At 38.3% G+C, this 20,943-nt stretch overlaps 1 protein-coding gene across 6 annotated transcripts in view; it reads left to right on the plus strand.

The window, feature by feature from the left end:
- The window catches only part of Foxj3 (forkhead box J3), a 98,085-nt gene that overhangs the window by 61,093 nt on the left and 16,049 nt on the right, over positions 1-20,943 (plus strand). For 5 of the 6 annotated variants that reach the window (XM_028886471.2, XM_037202900.1, XM_028886469.2 and 2 more), the window contains 2 exons: positions 9,302-9,385; positions 16,163-16,264. In XM_028886471.2, the coding sequence (XP_028742304.1) occupies positions 9,302-9,385; positions 16,163-16,264 (186 nt within the window). The remainder of the gene's footprint in view (positions 1-9,301; positions 9,386-16,162; positions 16,265-20,943) is intronic. The other variant, XM_028886472.2, reaches the window with a different exon arrangement.

Here is a 20,943-nt window from a genome sequence, read left to right on the forward strand (position 1 = left end):
TCTTTATGCAATGTTCTTTTTTTTTAAATTGATTTTTGTGTGTTTGTGTGTGATGCTGACACACAGAGTGTTTGTGTGGCAAACACTTTGTCATTTAATTTATATCTCAGTACCCACATTGGACAGCTCACTGTCACCTGTAATTCTAGTCCTAGGGTATCTGACACCTTCTTCTGGTCTCTGAGCCTGCATGCACACGGTGCACATACATCCACACATGCACATAAACTAGAATAAAACTCGTAGGAAGAAGAACCCCAGTGACTATCGTATCCTAAAAGAAAGCTGGGACTCAACTAGAAATCAGGAGACAGGAATTCTTTCCAGGCACTACTTTGTTTTTTGACAGTGACTCAGCTATGCCATGCATAACCAGTATTAGATTAGAAGTCTCTGACCCTTTTTTCCCTGTCATAGTTATTATGCTGTGAAGACCATGATCAAGGCAACTTTTTTTTTTTTTTTTTTTTTTTTGGTTTTTAGAGACAGGGTTTCTCTGTGTAGTTTTGGTGCCTGTCCTGGATCTCGCTCTGTAGACCAGGCTGGCTTCGAACTCACAGAGATCCTCTTGGCTCTGCCTCCCAAGTGCTGGGATTAAAGGCATGTGCTGCCACCACCCAGCCTTCAAGGCAACTCTTATAAAAGAAAGCATTTAATTGGGGGCTTGCTTACAGTTTCAGAGCGTTAGTTCATGTCAAGGTGGGAAGCAGAAAGGCATGGCACTGGAGCAGTGGCTGAGAGTTTTATGTCCTGATTGATCTGCTATGAAACCTCAAAGCCCACCCCCAGTGACACACTCCAGCAAGGCCACACTCCACCCACAAAGGTACACCTTCTAATCCTTCCCAAACATGAGCCTGTGGGGGCTGTTCTCATTCAAATTACCACACCCCCTTGCAAATACACGTTTTTATCTAGATACGATTTGTATACCATCACCTTTTGTTGTGGATCAAATAACTGAGTAGTTTCAGCATATTTGTAAAGCTATTCTTTAACCCCTACTGCTGAACTCTAGGCATTTCCATTTCATCACCTTAAAAAGGAACAATTTCCATTAATGTTTTCTTCTTGTTCCTCCCACTTCAAGCTCCTGGCAACCGTTTATTTTCTGTATTTATGAATTTTCTTAATCTGAATAGGTCATATAAAATATTTCAAGGTTGTTTTCTATTGGCCTCTAATATTTTGCGAAATGTTTATGAAATAACATTTATTTAAAAATTTATAACTATGAATAAAAGTATATGGGAAACTGTAGTACTAGTTTTCTGGATACATTTGGAAGTAGAGTTGTGGTAATTGTTCATAATCTGACCACATCAGGGATTTGAATAAACATTATGGGTTAATACATGATCTTATTATAACTTATGATCATCCAAATACTAAACTATGTTTGTTAGAAGTTAACTCAGTGTATTACTCAGAAAAATCTCCTGGCCACCTTGCCTAAAAAGATGAGAAACAATGTTGTTATGACTGAAGTAAAATTTGAAATGATCTCAGCTAATACTAAATGAAGTAGAAGGAACAATGACCTAATTTAGGAGAAATACATTTCAGTACAGCTGTATACATCTGTATGTACTTTCCCTGTTGGTACAGCATATGTATGAGACCTTGGTTTCAGTCCCAGAAAAGCAGTGTCCCCATTCAGTAGTTAAGATACAGTATATTCAAGTGATTATGAGCATATAAAATTTTTCAACAAACTGGAAAATAGGTGAAGAAAACAAATAGAAAGTGTAGAGTTGAAACGTAAATTATCTAAATGAAAAAATGCATTGACTGGCATATTGTTATATCAGGAATGTCTGAAAATTAGAAATATGTCCAAAACCAAGTGCTTCCAAAGGAAAAACTAAAATCACCTTTCAGGACTAAAGGAAAAGTACATAAACCCTGAGCAAGTAATTGAATAATGAGACAGAAAAACACCTAAGGATCTGAACAGCACACCTGCCAATGTCAGGAATAATTTCTTTACCAATGCATATGAGAATGCTCATGAAGGTTGGTCATATAAGAAACCAAATGAGTAGATCTCTAAAGGGAACACTTTCAGAGGAACAAGTAAGAAAATGAAATTAGAAATTAAACATTTCTAAAATGTCTCTGGTCACCAGAGCAGAAATGACAAGATATTGGAAAAATACTTTGGACTGATTGATAATACAACCGACCATTTGGGGTTTGCCAAGGCAGTTATTTTGAAAGAAGCTATAGCTTTAAATGCTTTATGCGGAAAGATAAGGGTTTCAAACTTTTTTTTTTTAAGATTTATTTATTTATTATGTGTACAGTGTTCTGCCTGCATGCCAGAAGAGGGCGCCAGTTCTCATTACAGATGGTTGTGAGCCACCATATGGTTGCTGGGAATTGAACTCAGGACCTCTGGGAGAACAGCCAGTGCTCTTAACCTCTGAGCCATGTCTCCAGCCCGGTTTCAAACTTTTTAATCTACTCATATACCATAAAAACAACAGGATGAATTGAGTCCATACCATAGTAAGAAGAAAGGAACAGAACGGGGCTGGCAAGATAGCTTAGCAGGCCCAGCTACTTGCCACCAAGCCTTGCAACCTGAGTTCTATCCTGCATGATGGAAGGAGACAACTGACTCCCACAAGTTAGCCCTCTGACCCCTTCAGGAATGCTGTGCATGTATCTCCCCCAGTAAAAGTAAACATAAAAATAAATTTTAAAACAGGAAAATAACAAAGAGTGGTAATTTGAGTCAGTCCTAGTGGTGCAAGGCCTATGATCCCAGATCCTCAGGAGGCTGAGGCAGGAGGATTGCAAACTCAAGGCCAGCCTGGACAAAGGTGAACCTGGAGCTGTCATAATAGTAAGGAAGAAGAAATGAACAAAGAAAAAGCAGTAATACCGGCCCTACACATTTTTTACATATATGTGTGTAAACACACACACACACACACACACACACACACACACACACACACACACACACACACGAAGAAGCAGTTTCCAGATTACTTCATGAGGTCAGCATAACTGTGAAAGTAAGGTTGGGCAAAGAAGAGATGAGGAGAAACTGTAGACCAATATTCAGGAACACGTAATTTCTAAACAGTCTTATTAAATAAGAAACACAGAACCAAATACAGGAGTGAAAGCCATAGAGATCAGAGAAATAGTGATAGCCACCAGCTAACCTTAGCTCACCACACCGCCGTAGCTTCCCAAGAGAACCAACTTCTTCCTGTCTAACCTGCTCTTTTATTGCCTTGCTGTTCTGCCTTCTCATTGGCTCTTAGCCCAGCCACTTCACTTCCTCATCACTCCTGGTCTGTACAGACCTCCAGGTCTCTATGGTTGGTACTGGGATTAAAGAGACTGCCTGCCTGCCATGTGATTGGATTAAGGGCATGTGCTACCACTGCCTGACTTTTGTTTATGGCTGGCTATGTCCTCTGATCTCCAGTCAAACTTTATTTATTAACACACAAATAAAATATTACAATTTCCCCTTTTTTCTAATAAAAATAAAAAAAAATAAAATAGTTTAAATCCTTAACCAAAAGTTTGCCAGTTGAAATTTTTGCTGTATAGAAAGGAGGAAATTGTGATCAGTGAGATTTGTCCCACTGATATAATAAAGATTAAAATTAGACCCAGTTGATGTGATTCACTGTATAAGAAAGAGAAAGCTGAAAAATCATACTGTTTCAGCTGTGGAAAAATAATTTGATAAGATTTATTATTCCACAAACTAAGAATTTTTTAAATTAAAAGTGTATATGAAAACTTTAGAACATCATGTTTAAACAAGATGTTAAATAATTTCATTCAGATTAAAAATGGGGAAGGATGCTAGAATATACCTACTTTTATCAATATCTGATAGTATTAGGAAAGAAAAAATGAAAACATCTAAATTTAAAAGAGTAAGTTAAACCCTGCACAAATTATTGTTATAGAAAATCTCAAAGACTTTGTGAAAGCAACTAGAACAAGGATTTGGCATGGTCTTGAGATGCAGGGCACATAATCTCTATGGACTAGCAAGGCACTGGAAGATTTAACACACCCCATTTAACAGTAGCATCCACAGTTCTGAACTGTGTTAACAAATAGATGCAGATCTGCTTACTGAAAACATTACCAGGAGAAATAGAGGAAACCTGCACAAATGGAGAGGTAGCAGCATGCTTGCAGAGAAGAGGACTCCCTGCTATTGATTATGTGTGGTTATGTAATTTTTTTTTTTTTAAGTCATGTCAGGGTTGTAGAAATTGACAAGTGGGCTCACATGTTATTTTGGGCAAAAGACCTGAAAAACTCCAAAGTTTTAGGGTATATATTACTTGATTTCAAAATTTCATGCAGCTACAAGAATCAAGATAATGTGGCATTGGAACACAGTCTAGATGAATTCAGCAGATAGATTGCAGAAATAGATTCATGTATACAGTAAGCTCACTTTTGACAAAGGTATTAATGTATTCAGTTGATATAACAGTCTTCTCAAGACTGCCTAGTGTATCATGGTGGAAAAAATATCCTTATTTACGTTGAAAATCAAATGAAACAGAGACATAAGTATAGAAGTTGAGAGCATAAAACTTTTAGAAGAAAGCATTGCAGAAAATAATTTTCGTCTTGGAAAAGGCTTTTTCCTTTGAAAGAAATTTGATAAACTAGACTCTATTGAAGTAAACCCCTTTTGATCCTTATAAAGTACCATTATGCAAACATTGACTGGAAAATATTCACAGTACATACATCTGACAAAGGATTCATTATTTAGCATATATGAAAAATTTATAACACAAATCAATGAGAAACTGACAAAAGAGAGCTGTATTACCATTCATCAGGAGACTAGAACCGCAGAGACATAACTACACTTGAACAGAGAAGCACATGTTGCATGAATGGAGAGTAGGACTCTCACATTATTGAGAAGAGTGGGAAGTAGTTTAACAGTTTGAGTCCATTTTTACAAAATTCTAGAAAGGGCAAAAAGCTAGTGTATAATGACAGGAAGCAGACTTCTGGATGTTCGTGAGGGAGGTGGTGGGCAAAGGAAGGTAACTCTGCTGCACCACACAGAGGCTTTTGCGGGTGATGGAATGTTCTTTGGCTTTGATTTTGATTAGTTACAGGGTGTGTACATTAAGACTTTTTGAATTACTTACTTAAAATGGGTGCATTTTGTTTTTTGTTAAAACATACTTCAGGGAAGTTGATTTTAAAAGTTAAACTTGGGTTGGTGAGATGTCTCAGCACAAAAAAAAGTGCTCATAATAGATTTTGCCCCATCCTTGATCTCTATGTGGTATTTTATGTACAAGAACTGTTAAAACATTTGTGTAGATGTATCCAATCGTCTTTTTAAAATAAAAACACAGAGCCAATGTAAAAGAGAGAAAGCCTAGAGGTCAGAGCTCAGAGATAAAATCTTACCTCCTGCAGTGCTCCTAACTTCCCCGAGAGAGAGCTACTTCCTGTTTGTCTGTGTTTAAATAGTCTTTCTGTTCTGCCTTCTCATTGGTTGTAAACCCAACCACATGACTGCCTCATCACTGCCTGTAAGTACCGCCCTCCAGGTCTTAAAGGCATATGTCTCCAATACTGGCTGTATCCCTGAACACACAGAAATCTACCTAGCTCTTCTAACCATCACGCTCTTGCTATGGCTCTAATAGCTCTGACCCCAGGGCAACTTTATTAACATAAAATTAAAATTACATTTCAGTACAAATAAAATATCACCATACGTTTGTCTTTGTGTTTTAAGGTATATTTGTTTATTTTTATTTTTGTGTGTATGGTTTTACCAGCATGTATGTATGTGCACCATGTGTGTACAGTGCTCATGGAGGCCAGAAGAGGGGGTCAGATCCTCTGGAACTGGAGTTACAGATGGTTGTTAGCTACTATGCGGATGCTGAGCTTGGGTTCTCTTCAAGAGCAACAAATGCTCTTAAGCACTGGGCTATCTCATCATCTCCTGCTTTTGTATTTGTATTCAAATGTTTATAGTGATGTGTAAATCTACAGTTTGGACATTGAGTGATTTCCCTAGGTTAATACATATACACACAGTAATCTAAAAACCAAACACAGGCGTTTATTATTTCCACGAGCACTGTTTTTATTTTTGTTTTTCCCAGTTTATACAACTCAGTAATTTTTTCCTACTTAGATTGCGAAATGCTAGCTGAACACTACTCATAAACTCATGTAAATTGTGCTTAAAACTTGATTTGTGAAATTCTAGGATATAGAAACTACTATGCTAATACATTACTTTTTTTTTAAAGACTAGGATGTCATGATTTTAATCATTGTAAGCTTCCAGTTAGGCACTAGTTAATGCTTTTGAGAACATCCATGTTTTACATGCTTCTTGTCACACTTCTTATATCAGATCTAGTAGATTCATTCATTGAAAAGCAGTGACCACTTGAGAGGGTAGCCTAGAGGCATGCGGCCAGTGGAAAGCTTCGGTGTCTGAATAAACTAGCATCGTAACTGAATAAACTTGCCATCGTAACCCTCTACACTGCCGTTCTTGGTCTAGTTTGTTGAACAATCGTTTTTCGTTTTGGTTTGGTTTGGTTTGGTTTTTTGTTTGTTTGTTTCAGTATAGATTTATTTTGAGTACTTGGCTTTGTGTCTTACAATTGCACCTGGCACTGGTCATTACAGTAATGAGTAAAGTAACTTGTCCTTAAGGAGCTCAGAGCCTAGACAAAACTATAATAACTAATTAATGTGAAGTGCAGTCAGTGGTCTAAACAGGTAAAAATGCAGGACTGTTAAAAAAGAGAGAGAATGAGTATGGCAGGAAGAACAGAGGATTTCCTTGGTTAATGTTTAGAGTAAGTTTGAAGGTGGAATATGGGTTGGTTAGTGGTAGGATGGATATTGTAGATAGTGCAACCACTGTCGAGGTTACAATGCAGATTCATGAAACATGTGTCTACAGGACTGATTGGGGCTACAGATGTAGTTCATTTGGTAGATTGCTCGCCCAATGCTCACAAAGTTCTGGGTTTCCTCCCAGTTCCTTGTAAACCAGACATGGTGGCACATGCACATGGGGGAGGGGGAGGAATCAGGATGGTGCAGCAAGTAAAGTGCTTACCATTCAAACCTGAGTTCATACCTGGTACACACATAAAGGTGGAAAGGGAGAACTAATTTCATAGACTTGTCCTCTGGTCTGCACACATGTGCCATGGCACACATACCAACATGCCATGTGTACAGTAATCATGTCTGGCTCAAGTGTGAGTTTGAGAGGAGAGCTGTTTATTGTTAAGTGCTGCAGAGCAAGCAGATGAAGAAGATAAATGAAATATTGAAAGCAAGACTAAGTCTGAGTAATATTACTTCAGCTAATTGTGTAAATCTGGTGTATTAGTTAAGGTTTCTGTTGCTGTGATGAAACACTGTGACCAAAAGCAACTTGGGGGGGAAAGGGTTTATTTCACCCTCACTTTGATATAGCAGTTCATTATTGAAAGCAGTTAGGGCAGGAACCTGGAGGCAGGAGCTGACATAGAGATCATGGAGGAATGCTGCTTACTGGTTTGCTACTCACAGCTTGCTTAGCTTGCTTTTTTATGGAACCCAGGACCACCAGCCCAGGATGATACCACTCACAATGGTCTGGGCCCTCCCACATCAATTGCTAATTAAGAAAAAAATGTTCCTACAGGCCTACCTTATGGAGGCATTTTCTTTTTCTTTTCTCTTCTTCTTCTTCTTCTTCTTTTTTTTTTTACATTATTTCTTAAAGATTTATTTATTTATTAAGTGTACAGTGTTCTGCCTGCAGGCCAGAAGAGGGCACCAGATCTCATTACAGATGGTTGTGAGCCACCATGTGGTTGCTGGGAGTTGAACTCAGGACCTCTGGCAGAGCAGCCAGTGCTTTTAACCTCTGAGCCATCTCTCCAGCCCTCTGGAGGCATTTTCTGAATCAAGGTTCCCTCTGTTCAGATGACACTACTTTGTGTCATGTTGACTAGCCGGCACTTTGGGGGGTTACACATTGTGTTCCCATTTTTGAAATGCATCTGTCTCACCTTTTTCCTTTCTTATTCCCTCTCTTCTCCCAGATGGATGTGTATGCACACATGAGGAACTAAGGATCAAGGCTCAGCAGTGTTTTTCTGAGCTTTGGTCTCCTCACCTGTATAATGTGCAGATGACATGATTTGTGTAGTTTTCTCAAGTATCTGAAACATAGCGGGTGCTCAATACATAATTGTAAATGAATAATGGGAAAACTATCAAAGGATATAGTGAAAACAAATTATGAAAGAATAAGCAATAAAAGATTTATGCATAGACCTCAGAGTGCCCTTATGTAAATAGAATGTGTTCAAGTAGTTGTCTTTATAAATTTTTCTTCTTACATTTAGATTTGTGGGGTCCCAGGCTATAGAGACTAGAGTATCTTTAACTGTAAACTACTTTTAGGTGTAAATCTCTATATAATATAATCACTGCAAAGAATCCGTTACAGGGTATGGGGAGATAGCTGGGAGGTGATAGTGCTTGATCTGTAAGTATGAGGGCCTGAGTTCAAATTCCAGCCATTACCTAAAAAGCTGGGTGGGTATGGTTGCATGTTTTTGTAACCCCACCATTGAGGGATGGAGACAGACAGCTCTGGAGTGCTCACAGTCAGCCAGCCTATCCACCCCTGTGAAACACTGAGCTTCTAGGTCAGTGAGAGGCCTGCCTTGAGGCAGAGGAGACACCTGCTGCACAATATATGTGCTTAGGAATGCAAAAGCACACACACACACCCCACACACAGTTTTTAAATTAAAAATAATAAAGAATGAGTCACATACAAAAAACACATTTGGTAGTTAGTTTCTTCTTGACTCAGCGAGACAAGAACCTTTGGACTGAGATATGCAGCTGTGGTCTCTTCGCTTTTCTCATTTTAGAGTTAAAGTTTTGCTAGGCGGGGTTGTCCGTACCTGTGATCACAACTGTTCATGAAGCTGAAGCAGGACCACAAGGATGAGGTCCTCTTGAGTAACTTAGTGAGATCCTATTTCAGAATAAAAACTTCCAAAATGGGCTGGAGGTGAAGCTAGCAGTAGGGAACCTTTCCTGGTGGGTGGGAGGCCTGGAGCTCCGCCACTGGCACCACCCACACAAATGAGCAGCTGCATTTCTTCTGTTTTTGTTGGTTGTTACATTTGCAAAATGTTTTGTTTTGGAGAAGATTATAAATATTTCTTTAAATGTTTTAAGGTTTACTGTAATATATAATTAATATCATTTCTTTCTTTATCTTTAGGGTTCTTACTGGGCAATAGACACCAATCCGAAGGAAGATACGCTGCCTACTCGGTCAAAGAAGAGGGCCCGATCTGTAGAACGGGTAAATTAACTCAATATCATGATTCATATCAGATATGATATCAGCCTATCAGAAGTATAGACTCACAGCTCTTTTCCAGTAGAAAATAATTGCAAGCAAAGTAAGATTTTGTTTGATACTGTTTTGTATTTTCAGAGCATTTTTCAGACCCATTTTGTTTGGTCTTCACCCGTTGAGCAAGGGAGGCAGTTTAGGATTTGCTTGAAGGTTTTGCTCTATTAGGACACAACTGATGTGTGAGACTCACACCCCAGGCATCTGAGCTTTAGTCTGGTAGCTTTGCTCTGCTCCTCCGACACTGAGGATTGATTGAAATAACAGCCATTGCACAGATGCTCTTCCTGGTTACATCACATTTTCTTCATTGTCTTCACAGTGCTTTTCCCTACTTTCATCCATATAAGGATCACTTGAAATACAATCTGTGTGCCTGTGTTGCTATAAATCCATGGTTAAAGCTCATTTCCAAGAAAAGACCTTTGGTTGATACTTCATTTATGTGTTTTAATACGTATAGTCAACACTTCAACTGCCACCATATGTTGACTGCATCTCAGTTTTTTTCACACTTTCTACAGTTGCAGCATTTCAGCTAAACATCCATACTCATCCTCTTTGCTGTTGTGTTTACTTGCTTCAGGTGTTACTACCTAGTAAAGCCTTTCCTCTTGTTTGCATTTGTAGTGGTGTAGAATTTTTATAAAGTTCTTTTTTAAAACCATGCATAGTTTATAGTAATTTTTTCCTATATTTTTCTCCTTCACTGGACTTATCTCCCCTTAAAGACAAAGAAGTATCCATGTCTCTAACATTAGTGTGTGGAACAGCCTAAATATTCATGTCACACAGCTTAAGTATTCATGTCTCTAATGTTAGTGTGTTACACAGCCTATAGTGGATAGTAGATGTTTGCAGAGTAGATCAGGAAGAAAACATGTAATGTGTGGTGAAATAAATTGACATGTGACTGCCAATTACTAGTAAAGGAATATAATTTTTAAGCCTTGATAATAAAGACCAAGGCTATATATAGTATGACTCTATCTTAAAAAAAGAATCAGGACCTCAGATTACGTTTGAATCAGGGCCACATGAGGCATGGCCACAGAAGAGTTTAGATCGGCAGACTTTTTGGAACCAGGCATCAATTTAATAAAATTAAATGTGAATTAAATACAAAACATTTAATATCTGTTGGCAGAAATTTGAAGGAAGGGAAAACGTGTTTGAAGTGTTTAGCCCATGACATTCTCAAGCAGTTTGGATGGATAAGATGAAGGGGCTGAGAAATCATGTTTTCTTTTTCTTTTTCTCTGTTATTTATTTCTTTGGAAGTTAACTGGAGTTTGACTTTATTTTTGGAAATTGGAATTGATAATAAGGTTGACAACTTTGCACACTTTTTAGATGTCAGTCCTCTTTTACTCTGTTAGAGAAACCTTGTTTACTTTTGAGAATCCTGGACTTCCCCTCAGACTGCTGACAGTTGTAAGAATCTAAAGAAACAGAAGATTCAAGGTAGAGAAGCAGGTGCTTTTGAATGTGAAATTTAGACATGACACTTGGTAAATTCTATTTTCTACTATGTGCTTCTTAATTTTCACTTTTAAGATTAAAGTGGAAAAATTTCAAAACAAGACATCCACATGGACTACATTCTCTCAGTATTGCTGATGCTTTATTTTGGTCAAGTTGTCTGTTATTTGGCAGTGTGGGAAAGGAACTTATGTGAGGAGATAAGCTGAGAGCAGGATTCATGTAATCAGGTGGACACGTGTTTTAATAAATATTCTGAAAGAGAGTGTCTTTAAAGTCATGATAACTTCCTGCCCTGGTAAATCAATGTGACTGTTTTTAATATGGAAAGAATCTTAGGGGCTGGTTGTATGTACTGTTTTTCTTTTCTTTTTTTTAATTTTACAATACCATTCAGTTCTACATATCAGCCACGGGTTCCCCTATTCTCCCCCCTCCCACCCCCTCCCACCCCCTCCCCTTGCCCCCAGTCCACTCCCCATTCCCACCTCCTCCAGGGCAAATCCTTTCCCGAGGACTGCGATCAACCTGGTAGACTCAGTCCAGGCAGGTCCAGTCCCTTCCTCCCAGACTGAGCCAAGTGTCCCTGCATAAGCTCCAGGTTTCAAACAGCCAACTCATGCAATGAGCACAGGACTTGGTCCCACTGCCTAGTTGCCTCCCAAACTGATCAAGCCAATCAACTGTCTCACCTATTCAGAGGGCCTGATCCAGCTGGGGGCCCCTCAGCCTTTGGTTCATAGTTCATGTGTTTCCATTCATTTGGCTATTTTTTTTTCAATAATTGAGTAAAACCGAAATTTATTATAAGCCATAGTCGTCTTAGGGACCTCCATGCTATATATATATATAGCCTCCATGGTTCTATGGGTTGTGGTCTGATTGTTCTTTATTTTATATATCTAGAGTCCACTTATGAGTGAGTACATACCATGACTGTCTCTCTGGGTTTGGGTTACCTCACTCAGGATGATTTTTTTCTAGTTCCATCCATTTGCCTGCAAATTTCATGCTTTCATTGTTTTTCTCTGCTGAGTAGTACTCCATTGTGTATATGTACCACATTTTTTTCATCCATTCTTCCGTTGACGGGCATCTAGGTTGTTTTCAGGTACTGGCTATTACAAATAGTGCTGCTATGAACATAGCTGAGCATGTATCTTTATTGTATGGATCAGCATTCCTTGGGTATATGCCCAAGAGTGGGATGGCTGGGTCTTGAGGTAGTTCAATTCCTAATTTTCTGAGAAACTGCCATACTGATTTCCACAGTGGTTGTACAAGTTTACATTCCCACCAACAGTGGAGGAGTGTTCCCTTTGCTCCACAGCCTCTCCAACATTGGTTGTCATTGGTGTTTTTGATCGTAGCCATTCTAACAGGTGTAAGGTGGTATCTCAGAGTCGTTTTGATTTGCATTTCTCTGATGATTAAGGATGTTGAGCATTTCTTTAAATGTCTTTCAGCCATTTGTGTTTCTTGTTTTGTGAATTCTCTGTTTAGCTCTTTAGCCCATTTTATATGTACTGTTTTTCATCAGAGAGTTTTGTAGTAGATACTGCTTTTGTTATAATACTTTACATGTTAAGTCGCCATTGGATTTTATTTAAGGAAACATCTTAGATCATGTATATCTTAGTAACATTTGTGAATCTAAAGCCCCTTAATTTAGTTTATCACGGAACAGTAAAATTAGGAACAAGGCAGGTTACATTATAAAGTTGTGATCTGTCATTCTTTTAAGTTGGAAAAACTAATTTTTAAATTGTTACGTTATAGTTTAAGATATTTAGCCCTTGGGAGTATCTTTTCTTGTTTTTGTGTAAGTTTTAAGTCAGTTGTCAACTGTGATTAGGTTTAGGAAAGACTCCCTTCTGTGGTTCCACAGGTCAATGTGGTGCTTCTGAAGCAGATCTGCTTGGCATGGTTGGTGCAGGAAGGAAGGTCTAGGAGGACTGACTGCAGAAGTTGAAGGTGGAAGCTGGAGACAGTTTGCTGAATCTTGATAACCCATTGTAAAGATAGATTGTATGGGGTTACCGTCACAGGGAAGTGACAGTATGTTAGTAATGTCACTCTAGTGCCTGTGTGTGCAGTATAAGCTTTCAAGGAACAAAGTTGTTGGACCATTTGGGGAAATGCCTGTGGGTAGTTTTTTTTTTTAAGTTCTCTAAAATACTATGCAAATTATTTGAAGGAAAAAGGCCAAGTAGTACTATATAAACTATTTAAAATACCTTGGCTTAAAAAAAATAGAGGGGCTAGAGAGATGGCTCAGCTGTTAAGAACACTGGCTGCTCTTTCAGAGGACCCTAGTTCAATTCCCAGCTCACAGCTGTCTGTAACTCCAGGGGATCTGATGCCTTTATACAGACATACCTGCAGGCAGAACACCAATGTACATAAAATAAAAATGAATAAATTATTTTAAAAAGCGTCTGTAATTATTCTTTTTGGGGGGCAACACAATGAAGTTGAAATATTTCATACTTTTTGGTGAAGAAAAACTAAATTGTGTGCAGTTTGGAATCCACCTACATTGAATTAAGACAAGAACCGGAAGGTGGACAGATAATTAGGAAAAGGATAACCTTTTAAAAATGTCTTAATTTTATTTATTATTTTGCTGGAACTAGCTCTGTAGACCAGGCTGGTCTTGAACTCACAGCTATCCGACTGCCTCTGCCTCTGAGTGCTGGGATTAAAGGCATGCACCACTACTGCTTGGCTCCTAGGGGTTTTAGAAAAGAAATCCTGTACATAGTGGAAGGTTTCATATGCATAAAGCTCATTCTAACGCCTGGGTAGAATTTTGTTGTGTTTTGCTTTGTTTTTACACTATTAAGGGATAGTTTGTGTACAGTTAAATGCATGAAGTTTTGTTACTCGAATGTTTTGATACCTTACTGTTTGTGAAATTTCACAAATGTTAAATGTCCTAGTTTGCATTCTGTTGCTTTGATAAAGACCATGACCAGAAGCAACTTGTAGAGGAAAGGATTTATTAGGTTTACAGATCCCCATCAGTCCATTATTGAGGGAAGCCAAAGCAGGAACTCAAGCAAAAACGGAAGAGGAGGAATGCTGCTTGCTGGCAACCCGGGACCATTTACCCAGTGGTGTCACTGCGCACAGTGGGCTGAATCCTCTCATCAATCACTAATAATAACGATGATGATGATGATGATGATGATGATGATGATGATGATGATAATGCCCGCAAGCATTCCTGCAGGCCAGTCTGATAAGGGGGCATTTTATCAACAGAGGTTTCTTCCCAGATGATCCTAGTGTGTATCATGCTGATGATAAAAAGAACCAGTACATTGAGAATGGGTGAATTTATTTCTGGGTTGTCTGTTCTGGGCCATTGGCCCAAGTGTCTGTTTTTATATTGGTATTGTGCTTTTTTTGTTCCTGTGGCTCTGTTGTATGTATGGACATCAGCTGCTGTGATACCTATAGCCCTGTTCATTTTGTTCAAAATGGCTTTGTTTTGTTTTCTTCTGTTTAAGTTTATGTTGGTTGGTTTTCCTGGTTCTGTGAAGAATGCTCTTTTGTATTTTGAGTATTGCATTGAACTTATAACTTAGCTTAGGTAATGTGAACATTTAAACAGTGTTCTTCTCACACACGTGACAGGCCTTTCTACCTTTTTAGTATCTCCTTCAGTTTCTTTCTAAAGAACTTTGTAATTTTCATTGTAAAAGTGTTTCACTTTGGTTAGCTTGATTAACAGATTTTGGTGGGGAGCTCTCATGAGTTTATGCAAATTCATTGTTGGAGTGTAGAAAAACTACTGGTTCTTAATACATTTTTGTATCCTCTTTATAAAAAAGCACTTAATTGGTTCTGATATTTTAGTGAAGCCCCTGATTTCTGGGACTCACAGAACTTTCTGAAGCTCTCTGTTTCCTCTAGTTGTTGTTCAGGTTAGATTGTTGCTGTTGATAAACCTTTTCGTTTACTCATTCTTCTCTCTTTCTCTCCCATTCTTATATAAAGCCCATCCTTCTGATTATTTGTCTTTCACAAATAGTATTTACCTAGTTTTTATTTTACTCATTTTTGTGTTTTTAATTCTTTACTGAGCTTTTTCTTGTTTTTGTTCAAATGTTCTTTATTTCATGAGCATATTAATAGCCACTTTAAGATCTGTTTCATTCTAACATTTTAATCTTAGGCATCTGTAGATTGTTTTTTCCTTAGGGCTTCCTGTTGCTTTGTGGGGTAGGATGAATCCAGAGCCTTGAGCCTCATGCAGGCCCACAGTTACTGTTACTAAATGATGCCACTAGTCCCAAGTGTGACCTTTTAAGAGTCTGTGTTCAGTTGTGGCATGTGAGGGTGAGAATTCTTGCCAGAGAAACTGGCACCATGGTCACAAGTTACTCATATTTGCTTTTCTTATACTTTTAACATTGATGTTGAATTTTTGAGATACACACACTCTTTAAATGCAGACAGCATTGTGTTCTGTTTGGGAAACTCAAGTTTAACAGTGCATATAGGTTGTATTGTTTAGGATATTGTTTTGTCGATTTTATGTGCAAGCAATAACAATAATACATCAGAGAGGCTTAAACTATAGATATGTATTTCTTAGGTGAAGGCAGAGGTGTAGATTGGATCAGAGAGATACACAGTCCAATTGCATGCTGTCGTTCGGATGTCCAGATTCTTTCTAATCTTCTTTTTCCAGTGTTTCTCAGTTATTGCCTAACTCAGCTTTCAGGATAAACAAGACTATTCCCATCATATATATATTCCAGTGCATAATGTGAGGGAGAGAGATTGCAGGCAAGCAAGTCCTTTTCAAAGAAAAGCTGCAGATGTTCCACATATTACTCACATTCCATTGACCATTGACATAGTCACATGGCCACAGCTAGCTGCAGATAAGTCTGGGAAAGGTAGTCCCAAGCCTCTGGCTATGAGTAGGTAACTAACTAGCTGAAAAGGAGAAATGGGGGAGGTTGTTAGAGACCAGCTCCACCCTACACTGCCCTATCATGAGACTCACTGAAGTTGTAAGTAGGTAGTTGTACCAGTAGAATTGATGGGATTAGGGTCAGTAGCATGCCATAATACAGTAAGAATGTAGACGAGATTTTAATAGCTACTTATTTTCATATCTAAAAGGCACAAAACTAGATGTTGGAGAATTTGATAAAATCCCTTCAAACGGTGTCAAATTGTTGGATATGTGAGCTAATTGTTTGTTTTGTTCTTGTATTTTAGGCCTCAACTCCATATAGCATAGATTCAGATTCTTTGGGAATGGAGTGTATTATTTCGGGAAGTGCCTCTCCAACTCTGGCAATCAACACTGTGACTAACAAAGTAATTTCATTTTTTCAACATTTTAAAATATATTTAGTTTACTTTTATATTGGCAATGGAGTTGTGTATGGTGAAGTTTATATATTTGTTGGGGAAAATTGGAAGGTGCTTACTGAGATCTTATGTTCTAATTTAAATTTCTGACTCTGCTGGTTCCAATTGATAAAATTTCTGAGCTAATATTTTCTTTTATCAACTTGTTTTGAAAATTTGATTGACTTTCCAAATAATGTAATTGAAGGAAAAATTGTCAAATTTTATGGAATTTTTCTGTTGTAGTTTCTTTTCTTGTTGATTTTATAAAGTACTCTGACAAATAATTTGAGTGAGAAAGGGCTTATCCTGACTCACAACTTAAGAGTACAGTCCATCATGGCAGGGAACCAGAGTTACAGAGTGATGAATGTCAGTACTTAGCTTGATTTCTCCATTTTTACATAGTCCAGAATCTCCACCCAAGGAATGGTCCTACCCACAGTTAAGAGGCCCCATTTCCAGGTGATTCTAGATCTTGTCAAGTTGACAAAAATAGTCATCACAGGAGTCAACAGAATCCAGTAAATCAAGCAATTTGCTTAAGTCTAACAGCCATATAAAGATATTGTAATGGTAGTCAGCCTGTTTTTGTGATATTCAAGTCTGTAAATGTACCCAGAAATTGCATTTGGTAGTCTGTTGTATTTTTGGTGATGTTGGCAATTATATACATAGTGGAGTGCAAATGACTCTTCTTTGTTAGAAGTCTTAATATGCGTTGGCTCTTCCTCTGTACCACGGAGTCTTCAGGCCATGCATCTTTGTTCTTTATGCTCACACTCTTCACTCTTGCTTTCACCTTGTCCCTGTAGCTTTTGCCTTCTCTTTCTAGCCTGTGTCTGGACTGTTTCTTTTTTTCATTCCCTCCATTTTCTCATGCACATATATAAGTACAAATGTATATATCATGCACCTATGGGATTTGTTTGTAGAAAGGTAAAGATTGTCAAGGTCCTATTGGTGACATAATCAGATTTCAATTCTGAAAGGACACTGGGAGTGGAAATACAATATTTTTTCTTTCCACATGGCAATTTGTGGAATCATCACAGTCACTTAAGGGGAAGGGGTTGTTTATGTGTGTTTCCTGGTAGTGATAGAGTTCTGTGATGTGCCAACAGCATCTCTAATGATGGGCAGCTAAACTGAAAAATTTCTGATGAAGTGTATGGATTGAAACCAGAAATCTCTAATACAGCTTAGTCTTAAGAGATGCTGAGGGCCTAAACATGGACAGCTAAAGTTATTAGGACCCAGGAAGAAATAATGTTAAGACTTTCTGACCAAGTCATATGATGTCCAAGAAGCTGCAGTTTTATTGTTGTTGTTGTTTTTGTTTTTGTTTTTGTTTTTCTCAAGACAGGGTTTCTCTGTGTAGCTTTGCACCTTTCCTGGAACTCACTCTGTAGCCCAAGCTGGCCTCGAACTCGTAGAGATCTGCCTGGCTCTGCCTCCCAAGTGCTGGGATTAAAGGTATGCACCACCACCGCCCGGCAGAAGCTGCAGTTTTTAGATTTCTTTTTCCAGATGCCCAATACCAGAAAAACCATTCTGCCTGTCTTTCCCCAGCCAACACGTACACTTGCACATGTGCGTAAGAGGCCAAAGAGGAAGGCGGCGATGGAGACAGAGACAGTTAGTGATTCAGGGACTGGGCAAATACAACAACCAGAGGGAGGGAACTATGAAATGAATGGATATTTAGGAGACAAGATCCTGGGGACTCTCAGGAGTTGAGGTTTCTGTAAGTAATATCAACTTTTAAGTATTTATTAAATCCAAATTCTGCAAGCTTGGGCTCATATTTGTAAACAAAGTAGACTCACTACTAGCCAGAATCTAGCAGTCTTTCCAGACAGGGGACAAAAATTGCAATCTTCAGTGAGAGCTGTGGTGAATACTGCAGGCTGCAAAGTTATATTGGGTAGACTTTGTTCTGTGAATAAGGAGAGATCGTGATAGACTAGCCTCAACTAGTGGTGGTGGAGGAGTATTCTTATTAGAAGACAGCTAAATTACATTTGGTGATATCCAGAGCTATAATTTTCCATAAATTACTCATCAAAGTTCCATGCCTTTATAAACCACTACTACAGGTTATTAAAAAAACAATAAAAAGATCAAAGAAATATGATATAAATTAGAAAATACTTGTAAGTCAATGAAAAATACAAGTGACTTAAGCCTATGATATATAAAGTAATGGCCTCAATTATGTATAATAGGCCTCAGAAATGCTAAATATTAATGACTTGAGTGTCTGAAAACAAGCAAAACAAATGCAGTGAAGGACAATGGTAATAAAATGAGAAGTCAGGAAATAGAAAGTATTTTAGATAACAATAATCAACAAATGAGAAGCCAGAGAACATTTATAAGATCACAGAAACATGTCTGGAAAAGGTGAAAGTCATAATGCCTGGTATGAGGTAAGAAAGTACCAGACAGTTGGGTGTGGTGATGCACACCTACAGCTCTAGCACTGGTCTCAAAACAACAGAAAGGTCCAGGAGGCAGAGAAATAGGAAAGAAGAAAAGAACCATGTGGAGAATTTCAACAGGCAGGCCAGAAATAACATGTATGGTTGGACTAGTCTAGGAAAGATCATTAAGACTGTTAAGAATGCTGTTCACAGAGAAGCTAAAAGACATGTTGAAGATTTTATGTAGATACATGGGGAAATAAAAGAAGCTCTTAAGTTGTCAGTCACAGATATAACTTGATTGTTTACATAGAAAATTCAAAAGAATACTAATAAAATAATAGTGTTTTGCCAGGCGTTGGTGGCGCATGCCTTTAATCCCAGCACTCGGGAGGCAGAGGCAGGAGGATCTTTGTGAGTTTGAGGCCAGCCTGGGCTACCAAGTGAGTTCCAGGAAAGGCGCAAAGCTACACAGAGAAACCCTGTCTCGAAACCCCCCCCCCAAAAAAAATAGTGTTTTAAGATGTAAATTTAGTAAAATCTCTTGATAGTAGACCAGCATTTGATCTTAGAAATCAGTTGTATTTCTATAACTATCCACGGGAGATTTTTTTTTTATTTATATTAATTAACTGTGGGGAGGAGAATGGGCACACAGACCACTGCACATGTGTGGAGGTTAGAGGACAACTTTCCAGAGTTTTTTCCTCCATCCACCATGGAGGGTCTAGAGATTAAACTCAGGTCGTCATACTTGGCAGCAAATGCCTTTTCCCATTGAGATATCTCACTGGCTTAGGATATTTTAAGGGAAACATTTAAGTTAGCATTAAAATATACCAAGTATCTAGAATTAAATAAAAGATGAATTCTACATGAAACTTTAAATTATTGTTGACAGAAAATAAAGCCATAACTAAGTAAATACTCAGTCTTTATGTAGAAGACTATTATAAAAAAAAAGTCAGTTTTTCTCCGTTGATGCTGATGTGATTTCAGTCAAAATCCTGATATGCTTATGGTGAGATAGATAGATAGATAGATAGGTAGATAGATAGATAGATGGATGACAGACTGAGAATGTGGGGAGCTAAATGGCCGGAAAGAAAATATGGGGCTCAGTTGGAATAGCAGTTGCCAGTTGCAGTAGTTCCTTGCTCATTAATGTGAAAGAGTCCCTGACTAGACAGAATTTAAGGGAAGAAGGTTTTCCACTCACTGTGGTGGGGATGCCATGGCAGCAGGGGCCAGCTGGTCACATTGCACCAGCATTCAGAAAGCAGAAAGTGAACAGTAAGTGGTGCAGGACTCTTGAACCTCAAGGTTCACACCCCCGGGAGACCTCACAACCTTCCCAAATGGCACCACCAACTGGGGGCCAAGTGCTAAATATGTGAGTGTTGTGGGGGACATTTCCTATTCAAACCACAGAACCTTACAAACACAAGTGCCTGGGTGAATCCTAGAACCCTTGTAAAGATACTGGGCATGGTGATGTGCATTGTAACCCTCACACTGAGTGGGTGGAGAAAGAAGGATCCCTGGCTCAGTGGCCATCCAGCCTAGCTTAATTGCTAAACTAAGTCAATGAGAATCACTGTCAGAAAGATAACATTGCTGATTGATCTTGGCACCCGAAGAACTCTGGTCTGCACACACAAACTTAAAGGAGAATTATTCTTCCAAATATTAAGCAAGAGAAAGCCTACTGTAAATGAAACTGTGGTGCTAACATAATTATAGACAGACTCTTTGAATAAATCCAGCAAGGTCTTCATTAAGTATACAAGGAAAAGTCATCTTCTGTTTAGAAAAGCCAATTTCAGATAGATCTGAAGTCTAAATTATAAAAGATAATGATAAAGTTAATAAAGATAATCAGTCAGATAAAATATTTTTAATAAGCAGTAATATTTAGAGCAGATAATGCAGTAGGAAACAACGCTTTGTGAAAGAGTAACCATAAATAATTCTAAACCAGGAAAACCTGTCAGTAGTTGTAGATGTCCATATAGTGAAACAGGAGATGAGGGTGACTGCTGACATGGATGGTTAGGAGAAGCATCAGCAGGGCTTGGGGAAAACTGTGAGGTAGTGTCAGCAGTTCGAGAAAATGTAGTCAGCTATAGATGTCCAAGTAACTCAGTCCTTTGTAGTGAGTCCATTGAGGTCAGAACTTTATAATAACATATTTGTTGTTGTTGGGTTTTTTTTGTTTGT

This window comes from Peromyscus leucopus, chromosome 2 (assembly GCF_004664715.2).
Source record: "Peromyscus leucopus breed LL Stock chromosome 2, UCI_PerLeu_2.1, whole genome shotgun sequence".
Lineage (NCBI taxonomy): Eukaryota > Metazoa > Chordata > Mammalia > Rodentia > Cricetidae > Peromyscus > Peromyscus leucopus.